The sequence below is a fragment of the Podarcis tiliguerta genome (genome assembly GCF_965153285.1).
Source record: "Podarcis tiliguerta genome assembly, chromosome: 3".
NCBI classification, from domain to species: Eukaryota; Metazoa; Chordata; class Lepidosauria; order Squamata; family Lacertidae; genus Podarcis; species Podarcis tiliguerta.
In genome coordinates this window covers 1,411,605-1,428,477 of record NC_139536.1, presented here as the reverse complement: position 1 = coordinate 1,428,477, position 16,873 = coordinate 1,411,605, and the positions used below count along the sequence as shown (strand labels likewise).

The window sequence follows — 16,873 nt, the reverse complement described above, 5'->3', positions numbered from 1 at the left end:
TGGGGAGGCTTTTCCGTTTTCCTCTGACTTTTCAGAGAAAACATTTGGTCAGTTTGGGAGCCAAAATGGCTTCATGGCTGTTTTCCTGTGCTGCTGATTCAGACTTGTGGTTTATATATTTATGTACGTGTTTGCTTGGTACATTTCTGAACATTTATTATACGTATAAGACCTTAGGTCAGCATCCTGTGTCAGCATCGCCCTTGAGCCAGTGCCACTAACTGGACTCATCCACTTCAGCCGGACTGGACTAGGCGAGCTGGGTAGCACTTCCAGAGACCACCTTCTGCACAGGAACAGGTCAAAGTGCTGTGGACTCACAGATTAGAGTTGTGAGCACCGGATTCACTTCCACAAGTAGACAGTCGTCGCACAGCAGAGTTTAGCAGAGTATATAAACAACTCGGAGAGCAGCTCTGTAGAATATCTTCTTTATTCTATAACTACAACTATAATACAACTATATACAGAGCTAAATGAGCCTAAGCATAAATGCTGAACTGCACTGAGTGTCTGCAGCTGCTCTTAGCAGCAACCTTATCTATACACACGATCACTAACACTCAGTCTCTCTCTCTCTGACACACTGACTGACTGACTGACTCACTGACCGACTCTTTGATGTGGTGCTGGAGCAGAAAAAGTAGAGAGCAGAACATAGAATCATAGAATCCTAGAGTTGGAAGAGACCACAAGGGCCATCGAGTCCAACCCCCTGCCAAGCAGGAAACACCATCAGAGCACGCCTGACATATGGTTGTCAAGCCTCTGCTTAAAGACCCCCAAAGAAGGAGACTCCACCACACTCCTTGGCAGCAAATTCCACTGTCAAACAGCTCTTACTGTCAGGAAGTTCTTCCTAATGTTTAGGTGGAATCTTCTTTCTTGTAGTTTGGATCCATTGCTCCGTGTCCGCTTCTCTGGAGCAGCAGAAAACAACCTTTCCCCCTCCTCTATGTGACATGCCTCCTCCTCTCTGCAGAATCAGCAGACTCCTCAGGAGATTCTTGGATATGGGAGGGGTGAAATCTCATCCTGTTCTCAAAGCGGCCAACCAGATGCCCCTTTTGGGAAACCTACAAGTAGGATTTGAGCACAAGAACAACTCTCTCCTCCTGCGGTTTCCAGCAACTGGGATTCAGAAGCATTGTTCCCTCTGTGGAGGCTTTTGCTGCTTTTGACTGTGGCTGGTAGCCCTTAATAGTCCTCTCCTCCTCCATTAGTTTGTTTAATCCTCTTTTGAAGCCATCCAAGTTGGTGGCCATCACCCCCTCTTGTGGGAGGGAGTTCCACAGTTCAACTACAGGGTGTGTGATGGGCTGGATCTTCCAAAGGGGGCCCTTCTAGTCCCCCATCCCAGATCCCGTCAACTGCCCCAATTTGAGGAAAGCATCCTGGAATTATAGAAGCCATCCCAGCTTCTGCTTGGATCCCAGGATATTCAGTTTTGGTCTTCGCCAGGGCATGGCCCTGAAAGATACCCACTTTGGGAGGCTGTGCTCTCACACGACCCACGTGACTCGCAGTTGTGTGTGGCCCCGAAAGACACATGTCCGCAGCAGGTAGGAAGGTATTCCATCCTGTTTTCACAGTGGCCACCCAGATGCCTAAATGGGGAGCCTGCAAGGAGGATCTGAGAACAAGAGGGCTCTCCCCTCCTTTGGCTTCCACCAACAGGTGGGAAACAGGCCCAGGTGAGCATCGCTTGTTTCCCGCAAACACCCGTTTCCCTGCCTGCTCTTCCTGCAAGGTTGAAGGCAGGCTTTGGGTGTTGTGGACCACACCTGCCATCATCCCCAGCCAGCCTGGTGCTGATAACACCAAGGTTGCAGGTTCGATCCCCGTATGCACTGCAGCTGCGTTGCAGGGGTTGGACTAGAGAGGATCCTCCAAGAAGAGAATGACCACCACCCTGAGAAGGGAGCAAAAAAACGCCCACGACCCTAAGTTGTTTTGACAAGTCCCAGGAATTCCAATGAGATTAAAGGTAAATGGACCCCTGACCCTTAGGTCCAGCTGCGGACGACTCTGGGGTTGCGGCGCTCATCTCACTTTACTGGCCGAGGGAGCCGGCGTACAGCTTCTGGGTCATGTGGCCAGCATGACTGAGCCGCTTCTGGCGAACCAGAGCAGCTCACGGAAATGCCGTTTACCTTCCTGCCAGAGTGGTACCTATTTATCTACTTGCACTTTGATGTGCTTTCGAGCTGCTAGGTTGGCAGGAGCAGGGACCGAGCAATGGGAGCTCACCCTGTCGCAGGCCCTAGGCTCTGGGGTTTAAACCACAGTGCCACCCACGTCCCTTTAAGGTGCATTTTAAGTGCATTTTAAAGGTAAAGGAACCCCTGATCATTAGGTCCAGTCACAGACGACTCTGGGGTTGCGGCGCTCATCTCGCTCTATGGGCCGAGGGAGCCGGCGTACAGCTTCCGGGTTATGTGGCCAGCATGACTAAGCCGCTTCTGGCGAACCAGAGCAGCGCATGGAAACGCCGTTTACCTTCCTGCCAGAGCGGTACCTATTTATCTACTTGCACTGGTGTGCTTTCGAACTGCTAGGTTGGCAGGAGCAGGGACCGAGCAACGGGAGCTCACCCCGTTGCGGGGATTCGAACCGCCGACCTTCTGATCAGCAAGTCCTAGGCTCTGTGGTTTAACCCACAGCGCCACGTTATTTGCAGGTAAATCCGGTAGTGATCCAGCGCTGGCTGGGGAGAGGACATTTGTTTCTGAGTAAGCAAGGGACGTGGGTGGTGCTGTGGGTAAAAGCCTCAGCGCCTAGGGCTTGCTGATCGAAAGGTTGGCGGTTCGAATCCCCGCGGCGGGGTGTGCTCCTGTTGTTGGGTCCCAGCGCCTGCCAACCTAGCAGTTTGAAAGCACCCTCGGGTGCAAGTAGATAAATAGGGACCGCTTACTAGCGGGAAGGTAAACGGCGTTTCCGTGTGCGGCTCGCCAGAGCAGCGATGTCACGCTGGCCACGTGACCCGGAAGTGTCTCGAGACAGCGCTGGCCCCCGGCCTCTTGAGTGAGATGGACGCACAACCCTAGAGTCTGTCTAGATTGGCCCCTACGGGCAGGGGTACCTTTACCTTTTAAGCAAGCAGAGAAGCAGCAGCGACTCTCTCTAAGATCATTCGGGAGGGATCCCCAAGGGTCATCTAGCCCAACCCCACCCCACGAAATGCAAGAAACTCGGGGTCTCCCTGAGCTGCCCTGAGCCTAGCAAGCCACCAGACGTGCAATTTGACCCCTCCACTTTCCGTTTGAAGCCGGGCAAGCGCGCTCCCTGCCCCTCCCGTTGCTCCCCGAGAAACTACAATCCCCACAATGCCTTGCGCCCAAACCGGGCTTCTCCCATCATCTGATTGGCCAGGACTTGTTGACAGTGAGAGGTTGGCGTTTTCTATTGGTCGGCAATCCCGCGAAAGGCGGGCCTCTTCGTTTAATCCCGCCTTCAGAGGCTACGCTCTGTACTCGGGCCAATGATCGCCGAGGCAGCGATCGGACTGGCGGCGCGGCTGGCCAATGGGCGTGAAGGCGCGAACGGGGAGAGTTTCGAACGGAGCCGCGGCGCCGTGAGGGGAAAAGAGCGGCGGGAGCTCTGAGGTGGGAAACGTGAGGTAAGAAATGGAGTCAAAGGGCGGTTTTTTGTGACGGGGAAAGCGGCGGGAGGCGATGTTTTTAGGGTAGTAATGGTGCCCGAAATCTCCCTAGGCTCCCTTCCCGGGCGACGAAGCCTCGGTCGAGGCGCCTCGGCCCACTTTGGCGCGGAACTCCCCGCACGCAGAAAACGAGCCCCTCAGGGAGAAAGCGCTGAGGGCTTGACCTAATAAATAAAAGATAAAGCGATAAATAAAATGAAGGAGGGGGAGAAGAGAGACATCGAAACGGTTCTTCTCCCTCCGGGCGCCGGTGCTTGTGGCCATGCCATGAAGCTGAACGCTGTGGGGTTCGGGACAGACGCTGTGGGGTTCGGGGGGGGGGATGGAATGATGATGATGATAATAATAATAATAATAATAATAATAATAATAATAATAATAATAATTTATTATTTATACCCCGCCCATCTGGCTGGGCTTCCCCAGCCACTTTGGGCAGCTTCCAACAGAACAGTAAAATACAATAACCTATTAAACATTAAAAGCTTCCCTAAACAGGGCTGCCTTCAGATGTCTTCTAAATGTCTGGTAGTTGTTGTTCTCTTTGACATCTGGTGGGAGGGCGATACACGGGGCAGGTGCCACCACCGAGAAGGCCCTCTGCCTGGTTCCCTGTAACTTGGCTTCTCGCAGCGAGGGAACCGCCAGAAGGCCCTCGGAGCTGGACCTCAGTGTCTGGGCAGAACGACGGGGGTGGAGACGCTCCTTCAGATATACTGGACTGAGGCCGTTTAGGGCTTTAAAGGTCAGCACCAACACCTTGAATTGTGCTCGGAAACGTCCTGGGAGGCAGTGTAGGTCTTTCAAGACCGGTGTTATGTGGTCTCGGCAGCCTCTCCCAGTCACCAGTCTAGCTGCCGCATTCTGGATTAATTGCAATTTCCGGGTCACCTTCAAAGGTAGCCCCACGTAGAGCGCATTGCAGTAGTCCAAGCGGGAGATAACCAGAGCATGCACCACTCTGGCAAGGCAGTCCGTGGGCAGATAGGGTCTCAGCCTACGTACCAGATGGAGCTGGTACACAGCTGCCCTGGACACGGATTTAATCTGTGCCTCCATGGACAGCTGTGAGTCCAAAATGACTCCCCGGCTGTGCACCTGCTCCTTCAGGGGCACAGTTGCCCCATTCAGGACCAGGGAGTCCTCCACACCTGCCCGCCTCCTGACAGAGAAAAGAAAGGCAGGGTGAAGCTGCGGAACTCCCTGCCACCGGAGGCAGCGACGGCCCCCGACCCCGGGCGGCTTGGGAAGAGGGAGATGGCGGGGGAGCTTCGTGGGAGCAGCCAAAGGCCACGACAGAGGGAGGGAAATAACTAGAAGCCCATCTATCTCTATGTGGAGAAGCAGAACCTCTCTCTGCCCCGATATGTGTGTTTGTGTGTGTATAATCTATATAAAGATAGCTTTAAAAGAGGATTAGACAAATTCACTGGGGGGGGGGCTTAGGCTGGACTAGATGACCCCTGAGGTCCCCTTCCTGTTGGGTCTGGTTTCAAACCCTGAACTATCTTTGCAATAGAGAGCCAATGAATTGCAGAAAGGGAGGATCCATGAAAAGATCTTTATTTTACCTAAGTACAGTGGTACCTCGGGTTACATACTCTTCAGGTTACAGACGCTTCAGGTTACAGACTCCACTAACCTAGAAATATTGCCTCAGGTTAAGAACTTTGCTTCAGAATGAGAACAGAAATCGTGCTGCGGCAGCGAGAGGCCCCATTAGCCAAAGTGGTGCTGCTTCAGGTTAAGAACGCTTTCAGGTCAAGAACGGACCTCCGGAACGAATTAAGTACTTAACCCAAGGTACCACTGTACATGTACAGAAAGTGTGGCCGGCCCTGGAGGACTCTTGGTAACAGGCTTTTAAACATTCATTTTCTCCTTACGCCTCCTGCAGAAGCAAAGATAGCTGGTTATTTTATATAAAAACAATATGAATCATCATTTCTGACCCCAGATTCCCCCTCTACAATCCTCTTATTCTGCTCTTGCGAGAGGCAAGGGATCTCTGTGGTTCTCCCATCAGAGGCAGCAATGTTTCTGAATAGCAGTTGCTGGAAAGTGTGCTTTTTCTCTAAGCTTCTTGTGGGTTTCCCTGTGGGGCATCTGGTTAACCGGATGGGCCCCCATTTAGCCTGATCCAGAAAGCCTCTCCTTCCTTAAGCATCTACGCGGCTCTGGCCCAGCCAGTTGATGGAGCCTCCTGGCCTGGGGCTGCCTAGGCCTGCTTCCCCCCCCCCCCCCCGTGCTTTTCACTGTTTACCAGTGTAAACTGGCCTGGGTGGGGGATCAGGAATATCAGTGGCTTGCAAAGATAGGCAAGGGATGCAAACATGAGTTTAAGAAGAAGAGTTTGGATTTGATATCCCGCCTTTCACTCCCTTTAAGGAGTCTCAAAGCGGCTAACATTCTCCTTTCCCTTCCTCCCCCACAACAAACACTCTGTGAGGTGAGTGGGGCTGAGAGACTGTGACTGGCCCAAGGTCACCCAGCAGCTGCATGTGGAGGAGCGGAGACGCGAACCCGGTTACCCAGATTACGTGACTACCGCTCTTAACCACTACACCACACTGGCTCTCCAAACATGAGTTCTCATTCTAATCCCGGCTCTGCAGGCAGATAGATCACACCTGTCAACACATAACTGACTAACGCACCTGCCTCTGACTTGTAGGCCTTTGCTGAGAACATGGCGTTTGTTACTCCGAGGAAGCGAAAACGCAGTATTGACAGGTGAGATTGCCCTTGCAAGTTATCCAAGAGCTTTAGCTACTGTTGTGACTTGAAAAATCAGAGGGATTTATTTTTATACATGTATTACTGTTGGTTTTGGGATGCTACAAAACGATTGGAATGTACAACATCCTGCTCTCTTCCTCTTAGGTACTTTCATTCTTCACTTTCCAAATTAATGATTAAGAGATTTGGTTTAACGTTGTCCAAATTAGAGTAAGGTGTATTGTAAGTGTTATGTACTGAAGTTCTCACCCTGGACCAGCAGGGGGATACTGTAGATAGTTTTTCACTCAGGTCCACATATGTAAATAAGGGATTGAAAGTGGCGTTCAGTGATTGGATAGTTACAGGAAGTTGTTACAGTTGCGTTGTACTGGAGCTCTATATAAGCAGGCTGGCTGAACCCTTCAGTTCAGTTCAGTTCTGTTCTGGCCTGTGAATAAACAAGAGCTGTTTGAAGAATCACTGTGTCATCTGATATGTTCACCCACAACTTAACAGTAAGAGACACTATTTAGATCCAGTTTGTGATCTCCAATATTTTGCGTAATGAATTTCCTGTGATAATACAGGAAACTAATTGTGTTTCTTCTGAATTCACTGATTGCTTAACAATTTAATAGGAAGAACAGAGGAAGGAGTAGGAACCCATATCCTTACCTGTAAATTTTTATAACTTGATTTTTTTTTATCATCTTCCAATATGTATTTGTCATCTTACACATCCATCACATGTGGAAATGCACCAAATTTCAGTATCTTCAACTGGCTAATCTAGCTCTTAAAAGATTGCATAGGTTCTGCTAAAGTTAGAATGATGTCATGTGCAAAAAGTTTTATTCCTGCCCTCTCTTTAAGTAAAAGTGAAATATTAACTTTATATTGTTGTAATGGATTACACTTCCTCACACCAGCCAGACCCCAACCCCAACCCCCAGTCCAGTGCCCGAACCGTCGAGGATGTAATGACTGTCCCTCAGGAGCCTCTGGGGAATGTAATGGAAATTCTTCCTGTGATTTTCTTTTCCCAGAGTCTCCTGAAGGACAGTATCCACCACACTGGGAGAGCCTTCATGGTTCACTAGTTGTATCTGGAGGAAGCAATTTAAACTCGGTGCACTAACTTTTCTTTTATATGGTCTGCGTATGATACTTTGGATATGGAGTCGTCACCGGCTGTGGTTGGTGTTTTACTGTGTTGTGTTTATGCATAATGAAAATAAACATTAACTTTACATTTTGCAGCTTGTTACTAGTGCACAGGAATCCAGCGAAAAAACTGATGATGGAATTTGTTGAGGATCTGCCTGTAACAGATCCTGCCGGACACCGTACTGTATCTCAAATGTTGAGTTTCCAGGATGAAGAAAAAGAAAATCAAAACCTGTCCCAAGCATCAAGAATACCACAGAAGCTTGATAAGTCTCCACTACAAACAGCCAGTGTGCCAAAGGGGATACAAAGGGAGTTTCCACAGAGAACGTCTCCTGAGTGTGGCAGCGCATACCGTTCCATTGTACCCCCCAGCTCCTTTTACAACAAAGGGAAGCAATATCTAAACCTACTGGAGAGGAAACTAGCAAATGAAAGCCATCCTCTGAATCCAAGAAATGATGACGGAAACCTACCTGTTGCCAACAAGACTGAGACAACACAGCTGAAAGTGATGACAAACAGGAGCAGACCTTCAAAAACATCCAAGCGCCCTGCTGCTTCCAGGCAGGCCAAGGCTTCGCCGAGAAACACCAAGAAAGCCAAGGTCGAGGGGGTGCTTCCCAAGCCTGTGGAGGGGAATAAGGATGCTAACTGTGCTATTCAAAGTAAAGCGGAGACTCCTTTTAAAGTATTAAGCATGAAATTCAAACCTGTGCCGAAGCTCCAGACAGGGGCAGCATTCTTTGCCACTGGAAAGAAATGGCAGCCTGGCTCTAAGAAGATACTTTCATCTCCATCGTCCCCCTGCTCAGTTAGCAAGCCCACAGTAAAAGAGAGACAGGGCAGTCACCCGGCTCCTTCCAAGCTCTGCTTGTCCACTGAAAGCAAAGCAGCGGAAGCAGGCAGGAAAGGAAGCCCCAAAGAGAAAAAACATGGTTGTGTGGAAGATGGTGCGAAATTGATCTGCAATACAGGCCAGGAGACTCTGTGTGAAGGGAACCTGTTGCAAGATACCAGCCCTCTCCAAACCTCTCATTCTGGTTGCTCAGAGACTCTGGTAGAAAAGGAAACTGATGCTGGAACTCAGGTATGTAGAACCTATAAAAACTGGTAACCAAAGTTTGCATTTATGGAATCTCTGTTACAATATACATTTTTGGAACTTCACCATGTAGACAAATGTTTGGTTTTTTAAAATAAAATAATTTTTATTCATTTTCAATTACTAACCTTCCAATTAATGACAAATCAATTCCAATCATGCCAAATAGTAATACAAACAATACAGCCAATTAAGCATTCTGAATTAAAAAAAAAAATCAGAAGGGGGATTCCCATGTTCTGGATATTGAGAGATAATGTCTTTCATTTGTTTTCTGTTTTCCTTGTTGTTTTCCACTTTCATAACCATCCTTATCTTCTCCATCAGCCACCGGTGTATGACTCACTATCTTATTTAACAATGTTTTGTCCATTGAATATTTATTTTAATTTGTATACTGCCTTTCACCTGAAGAGTGATTCAAACATAAAAATACAAAATGATAACACAAAATACATAATACATAATAAAGCAAATACAGTGGTGCCTCGCAAGACGAAATTAATTCGTTCCGCGAGTCTCTTCGTCTAGCGGTTTTTTCGTCTTGCGAAGCAACCCTATTAGCGGATTAGCGCTATTAGCGGTTTAGCGGCTATTAGCAGCTATTAAAGGCTTAAGGGATTAGAGGATTAGCTGCTAAAAGGCTATTAGCGGTTTAGCAGCTTTGAAAAAGGGGGTGGGGAGCAAAAAAAAATCTCAAGACTCGCAAGACATTTTCGTCTTGCGAAGCAAGCCCATAGGGAAATTCGTCCTGCGAAGCACATGGAAAAGCCTTTCGTCTAGCGGGTTTTCCGTTTTGCGAGGCATTCATCTTGCGGGGCACCACTGTACAAACCAACAACCTCCCTCCCACAAACAAATTTTTAAAAGCCATAGAATGGCAATCAGCCAGATGCCTGGTTGAAGAGAAATGTTTTCACTTGCTGCCTAAAGATATGTGATGAAGGCTCCAAGTGAGCCTCCCTGTGTGGAGCATTCCACAAACTGGGAGCAGAAAATGCCCTTTCTTGTGCTGTTGCCCTCCGGACCGCTCGTGGAAGAGACATAAAAAAAAGGGCCACAAATGATTATTGCAGGGTCTGGATCTGTTCATATGGGGAGAGGGCGATCCTTCAGGTATTATGGTCCTGAATGCACTGTGCATCAGCAGGTTATACGCCATCCTTTAATTCTTTTATAAATCTCACAAGCAAGCAAAGGAAATTTCAATTAATATAACACGGTATAATAAACACTTAATATTAAAACAGGTGTCAAAATCAGTAAGATCCAATAAAGCCATAAATTAACACTACTCCAGAAAAAAATACTGAAAGGCCAAAGCCAAAATTCATAAAATTTGATATCTGGGTAGCCTCTCTGTAGTAGGCTTTCCATGTATGAGATGTCAGAATTGGGGGGGGGGGATGGGGACACCTCTAGTCACCACCCATTTTAAGTTTCAGCAACTTTGAGACTTGAAAAAGGGTTTCATAATGTTCAGCAGTAAAAATGAGGAATTTGCAGAAATCTCTGCCTTCCATTCACAGAATTCACTGGGTCAACAAGCCTGTTAGCATGGCAACAGTTTCAGATATGTTACTCTGGCATTCCATGACAGCTAGTGAATCTTATTAAATCCCACCTTTCTTCCATGACATGGAAGGTGGTGTTGGTAGTGGTGGTTTTCTCTTAAGCCACTGACCAGACCTAGATCTGTGCTTCTTTTCAGGAAGGTTGCTCCATTGCATGTCTTCATATAATTCCCTGAGACCTTAAATGGAATTTCCCAAAGGAGTAACCATGTAGCAAAACTTATCATTGGGGCACCTTGAAAATTTGCCTTGTTGAAAAAGTGATTGTCTTGTTCATTAGGACCCTGAAGAAATCTTGCAGGGATCACCAAAAAACGTGGACAAGCATGAGACTGCCTCTTCCAGCGAGCTTTCTAGTACGATAATCAAGGATATAAGTAAGTAAAACAGAATCAATTATAATTTCTGGTGCATTTGTTATGTGGCCATAGAAAGCTTGGTAGGCCATCCTATCCTGTTCATCACAATACTCTGAATAGAGAAAGTTCTCCATGTCATTGGGACCTGGCACAAATTGCCAGTGGAGGATAGAAATCACAATATTTTTTTTCTCTTTTCCCCAGAGCTATCTTCAGTAAGTGACACTCATCCATTTTTCAGTACGCCTTCCAGCAACAAAAAAAGGTATGGCAATCTTGTTCTGATATTCAGAAGTGATATGTAGGTGAAAAGAGTTCTTCAGTTTTGATACTTTTCTTTATGAACCTGTTTCCCCCTGTGAATATTTACTATATAACGACTAAACAACAACAACAAACCCATTACTACAAGATATAAATTCCTTAAATAAATTTCAGGCCACACAGTCTCTCAGATGAGCAGTCTTCAGCTGTGGCGTTCAGTCCAGTAGGTCAGAAGGTCCCTGCCATTCTGAGAACCAGCAAGAAGACAAAGGAATTGAGCAAAGATCAGATGATCATTGTAAGTATATTTCTGAATATATTGTTAATGACTGTCAGGTCAACTAATGCCATGCAACTTGGAGCTTCTATTTTAGAATAGAGAAGCCCATCTTAGCTGCTAATCAGCTTTATATGCACTCCCAAAACATTGTACAGTTTTTTCCTGATGCCTCAGGCTGGTTTGGGCATTGCAACATGGTAACTCCCTCTTTCCCCTGACAGGATGCTGGCCAGAAACATTTTGGTGCCACTGTCTGCAAATCATGTGGTATGGTCTACTCAGCTGCGAGCCCAGAAGATGAAACACAGCATGCCCAGTATCACCAGCGGTTCCTTGAAGGAATAAAATATGTGGTAAGACACAAACTAAATGCACCATGGTATCCTTTGTGAATTGATTTTGTTTTGGACAACAGAATTCCCTAGAGCATACCTTGCTAAATGGAACAGGGAATTCTTAGGAAACTGAGCACAAATGTTATCTGAGCTCAACAATCCAGCACACACCCCAGCATTTTGTGTGAGTTGCCATATAAACATTATGGAAGTACTTCACTTGAGTGTCTTTCGCATGGCTGAGACTCTTCATGGTGCCCTCCAGATGTTTTGGATTACAACTCCCATTGTTCCTGAATATCGGCCTTGCTGGCTAGGGCTGATGGGAGTTGGAGCTCAACATCTGGAGGGCCAGAGGTTGGGTAAGACTACCGTAAAGGAACATGCAGGTTGTTTTAATCATGACTTTAATATATATAGTGGTTTACAACTCTCAAGAATTAAACTCTTGGGCATCTACACTTTTTGCCCTCTTCTGTCTTTTTCTCCTTTTGGTAGAGCTGGAAGAATGAACATGTCGCGGCAGAATTCTGGGATGGAAAAATTGTCTTGATTCTTCAGGATGATCCAAAATATGCCATCAAAAAGGTGCAGTGCTGACTTTTCTTCTAGTCTTGCTCCTCCAAATGGGAGTGGTCTGCTGCTTGATGCAAAGGAAGAATCTGGAGCATTCACTCCTGGTTCTTTTTTCTTTTAGTTGTGGATTGACCCTTCTCACAAAGGTGGGTGTGGTTCACCCCAAACAGCTTGGTAGGCCTGCAGGCTGGAGATTCTCCACAACTGGTGTAAAATATTTGCCCTACCTCCAAGTAAAATGAACTAATTTTAAAGTGTGTACAGTGGTACCTCAGGTTACATGCGCTTCAGGTTACAGACTCCGCTAACCCAGAAATAGTACCTCGGGTTAAGAACTTTGCTTCAGGATGAGAACAGAAATCGCACGACGGCAGCGGCAGGCCCCATTAGCTAAATTGGTGCTTCAGGGTAAGAACAGTTTCAGGTTAAGAACGGACCTCCGGAACAAATTAAGTACTTAAACCGAGGTACCACTGTATGTGTTCTTGTGTTCTTGTTTTTTTTTAATAAGGGAAAGTCTCCACCTTCCTCACCGTATCAGTTCTATTTACTTTTTCTGGCTCTTTTCCTTCTTAGTTTGTTAAATTTGAATCTTAAAAAATTAACTTGTTTGGAGCAAAATTAGGGTGTTTTTTCCAGCCACACTTCCTGTATTGTTACAAAAAAAATACACCCATTGCCTCAGAATTTAACCACAAATTCTTCAGTTGTTTCTGCGGATAACTGCTGGAAGGCACAGTTGCAATGTATTTAGAAAAAAATGTTTATTGTGACCTGGATTGAGTTTTGTCTGGTTTAGTTGCTGAGCTTTGTATATGGCATTTTCCTTGCACAGGCTGAAGCTGTACGGGAGCTTGTAGATAACGAGCTTGGATTTAAACAAGTTGTGTTGCGCTGTCCAACCCAAACGTATCTGTTTGTATCCACTGAAAAGAAGATTGTTGGCTGCTTAATTGCTGAGCCGGTCAGACAGGTGAGTAACTTGCCAAGTGGAAAGAGCGATAATCTGGATCAGGGCAGACCCTTGATACAGGAGTTCATGCTTAGAGGTTTTCTGTGACTTGGCAAAGAGAAGGAGCAGTGCAGTTGACTGGACCTCTTTCAGCCATGTGTCTTGCTACTTGAATAAAGCAAACCACTTTAGTCCTAAGAACCCGGTCTGCTGGTAACTCTTACTGCACTGAAAGCAGGATTTTGTCACTTGGAGCAAACTCTTTTGACAGTATAAAAGGTAAAGGGACCCCTGACCATTAGGTCCAGTCGTGACCGACTCTGGGGTTGCGGCACTCATCTCGCTTTATTGGCCGAGGGAGCCGGCGTACAGCTTCCGGGTCATGTGGCCAACATGACTAAGCTGCTTCTGGCGAACCAGAGCAGTGCACGGAAACGTCGTTTACCTTTCTGCCGGAGCAGGACCTATTTATCTACTTGCACTTTGACGTGCTTTCAAACTGCTAGGTTGGCAGGAGCAGGGAATGAGCAATGGGAGCTCACCCAGTCACGGGGATTCAAACCGCCGACCTTCCGATCGGCAAGTCCTAGGCCACCCACGTCTCTTTGACAGTATGGAAACCATTTAAAAGCAGTTGGGAGTGTCTGCTGTTCATTCTTAGATGTGCAGGGAAACATATTGCTAGAAATGGGAAGTAAAAGGTCCTCATCAAGTTTGATAAATGTGGAGTGGAGCTCTGTCTGCAAGCCTCCGCTGTGCCTGGCAACTCCTCTCTCTGCTTGTAGTTCTAGGTCCTTGCTAGATGGGTCTCAGCGAGCTTATCCTTTCCTTAGCTAGTGGATTCTGTTTGGTTAGTTCCCTTTATGGAGAAAGAAGTGTCATCTGCTTAACGGAGCTGCACAATATACCGTATTTTTCGCTCTATAACACGCACCAGACCATAACACGCATGTAGTTTTTAGAAGAGGAAAACAAGAAAAAAAAATATTCTAAACCAAATAGTGGATATATGATTTTTGTGGTTCATGCTGTGGCCACAGACATGTGATCTGACAGTGAGTTTGGAGTAGCCCAATGCAAAAATCCTGAGGATCCATGTGGATCCATGCTTTGTAACCATGGAGGAGGGAAGGAAGGGGAACCATGGATCCTCTGCTCACGACTGCAGCAGATCCCCCCCGCCACCCACAGGCATTTGCTTCATAACACGCACAGACATTTCCCCTTAGTTTCTAGGAGGAAAAAAAGTGAGTGTTATGGTGCAAAAAATATGGTACCTCTTCCAGAGCATTAAATCGCTCTTGTCCTAGATAAAGGAAAAAGTAAATGGGGAAGAGAGGCCAATTGCAAGAAAAATGAATATGCACATTTTCTCTGCTGTCTTGTACGTCAGAACAAATCTGTCTTTTAGAGCCTTTTAGCTGGTCCCTTATTCTGATCTAACAGCATTCTAAATGAGTTTCTGGGCTGGTATCATTCCACTGCGGCTTTCCCCCAGAGATGAGCCCACTGACACATTCCCATGCCTAGATGGCTGGCTGTTCATAGCATTTAAAGTGTGGCAATTGTTAATCTGTTGCTGTAAAAATAGCTTCTTAAAGGCTAACAAATGTTTTATGGATAACATTTGTAGGTAACTCTCTACTTCAAGAATAATTGAGGCACTTCTGGCATTTGGTACAGACGCCCCAAACATGATGCTTTGGGCATCGTGGTGCGTCCCATTGAAGCCTTGCATATGGCCTGCTTTGTTAGAGGCTTGCTGCTGTTTTCCCCACCCCACTACCTTGTTATAAGCGTATCCTGTTGTTCCTAGGCTTACCGAGTGCTTTCAGAGCCTCCACCAGTGTCAGGGTCTCCTACTAATGACAGTCTGGAGCCTCAGCGTGCCTGGTGCTGCTCAACAAAGCCAGAGAAGGTGTTTTGTGGGATCAGCAGAATCTGGGTGTTCAGCCTGATGCGGAGAAGAGGCATTGCCAGTCGTCTAGTGGATGTGATGAGGTAAGGAAATGTCATATCTGAAATAAAAGCAGACAGTGCTCTCAGATACGACCTTCTGGGATTACAGCCAGTTTCCAGCTTCCTTTAAAGGAGGTTTACCAGCAAGTAATACTTAGGAGCTGGTTCCTGCTTAAAGATCTGGTATATGAACCACATATAGCAAGGGGTTGAGAGAACCTTGGACTTAACTGCCTCTCTGACTCCCAAGCCTGGTGCATATGCTTTGGTCAGTGATAGTTTGGGGCTCTGTGTAACAGAAACAGAAGAATCTTCGTTCCTCCTCACCCCACCCCAAGGCCCACTTTCTGATGCAGATCACATCCTTGCAACCACCCCATGCATAAAACATTCTTCATGAACCAAGGCTTGTGAGAATACATTACCATAGAAGTATTCCCTAACCATCACCCATGAGAGGTTTGCAGATCCTATACAACACATTGAAGCTTGGTGGGAGTCTTAAGTTTCAGATAACACTAGTTTTTTAAAACAAGCTTTTCCTTCTAATCCAGAAAAATGTGCACACTGATTGTGAGTGTTCAGTGATGTGAGAAAAGGCACTCCTTGCATGTCTGGTGTGTTCCCCATTTCTTTAATACTGACAAATTTAAATATACAAACTGACCGTAAATTGAAATGAGCATGAAAACAGGACTGGATCCTTGCGTTACATTGATAACTTTTCTTTTCTTTTCCAGACGTACATTCTTATTTGGCTCTTTTTTAAACACCAACGAAATTGCTTTTTCTGACCCCACACCAGATGGCAAGCTATTTGCAGCCAGGTATTGCCAAACGCCCAACTTCCTTGTTTATAATTTCATTAGTTAAGGTCAGTTGAGGGTGTCTTCCTACGAAGATTCAACAAGCTGTTTTGTCATTTTCCTTGTGTTATATTCTGCATTTTAACATTGTAATATAAATTAGGAGCGGCAACAAACCATGTTTGTGTTGCTTTAAAAAGTTTTATTCTGAAAGTTGATTGTAAGTTTTAGATGGTACGAAGAGAAGGCCAACTTAGTCTTTCTACAGCTGACATCTGCTTGAGCTATTTGTATCCTCTGCCTCCAGCGTTCCGAAACTTTGAACTCCTTCTGTCAAGCCTATTACTATAATAGAAGATTGGCTTTTTTGTTTAGCCAGCTGGATCTGAGGTGAGAGTTTGAAGACAGGGGCCAGTGGTTCTTCATATATTGGACCTAATGGTCAGAGATGACTGGAGGTGTAGTTCTGCAACATCTAGAAGGTGACTGGTTCTCCATTCTTGCTTTAAGCTAAAGAAAGTCACTCTTGACAAAGAGTAAAATCTTCCTTACAGAATGGCGGTAGGAAGAGTCTGAGATGTTCTAATGCTGCTATGGGCCAGTTAAATATTCTTTTTGCACCTGTTGGTAGCGCTTGAGGCTACTTTTGCAATCCTAAAGCACTGGGTTTTGAATCCTGAGCCTGGGAACTGCTGCAATTATTGCACTAAACCTTGTTCGAACGAGTCTGTTCAAATAAAATATTTGTGTAATTTCGTCTCTTTGAGTTCATGTCAATATTGCTGTGTCTGGTGGGGTTTGTCGGCTTCCATCTGTCTTGGGAGACAATGGAAAAGTATGCCTTTGTGGATGAAGTCTGTTAGGAATATGATAGGGGTGCCAAAAAGTCTGGCCCATAAAGAGAACTTGTAGCAGTCCTCACAAGTTTAAATGGGGTTAAAACAAAAATCACCTATATCCTTTCACTTCTAATGAAAATATTGATAGTTACTTACTACACTATTGTCTTTTTTATATGCCCAGATACGCTTTTCTATTCTATGTGCTCCAGAAATGTAAAGCCTATAAGGCAGAGAGACTTCCACTTGAATAACAGTGGCTGAAAAGAACTGAA

General features: G+C 46.1%; 1 protein-coding gene across 2 annotated transcripts; it reads left to right on the top strand.

Annotated features, from left to right (window-relative positions):
* The first annotated feature begins 3,467 nt into the window (after positions 1-3,467).
* Positions 3,468-16,511, top strand: ESCO2 (establishment of sister chromatid cohesion N-acetyltransferase 2). Of its 2 annotated transcripts, none has more exons than XM_083432616.1 (11): positions 3,468-3,619; positions 6,336-6,394; positions 7,643-8,639; positions 10,509-10,605; positions 10,792-10,852; positions 11,026-11,149; positions 11,353-11,484; positions 11,965-12,054; positions 12,878-13,015; positions 14,811-14,995; positions 15,694-16,511. In XM_083432616.1, the coding sequence occupies exons 2-11, from the start codon at positions 6,351-6,353 to the stop codon at positions 15,824-15,826; spliced, it is 2,001 nt and encodes a 666-aa protein (XP_083288742.1). In that variant the 5' UTR covers positions 3,468-3,619; positions 6,336-6,350; the 3' UTR covers positions 15,827-16,511. The 2 variants fall into 2 exon arrangements, with proteins under 2 accessions (XP_083288742.1, XP_083288741.1); XM_083432615.1 differs by having other exon boundaries at positions 3,498-3,619; positions 6,277-6,394.
* Positions 16,512-16,873: the final 362 nt, after the last annotated feature.

Bases quoted from the DNA above. Each gene is read 5' to 3' on its own strand.
- ESCO2 (XM_083432616.1), top strand. From the start codon at position 6,351: ATGGCGTTTGTTACTCCGAGGAAGCGAAAACGCAGTATTGACAG. The intron at 11,150-11,352 runs GTAAGTATATTT...TTCCCCTGACAG, and splicing joins GCAAAGATCAGATGATCATT to GATGCTGGCCAGAAACATTT. The intron at 14,996-15,693 runs GTAAGGAAATGT...TTTCTTTTCCAG, and splicing joins CGTCTAGTGGATGTGATGAG to ACGTACATTCTTATTTGGCT.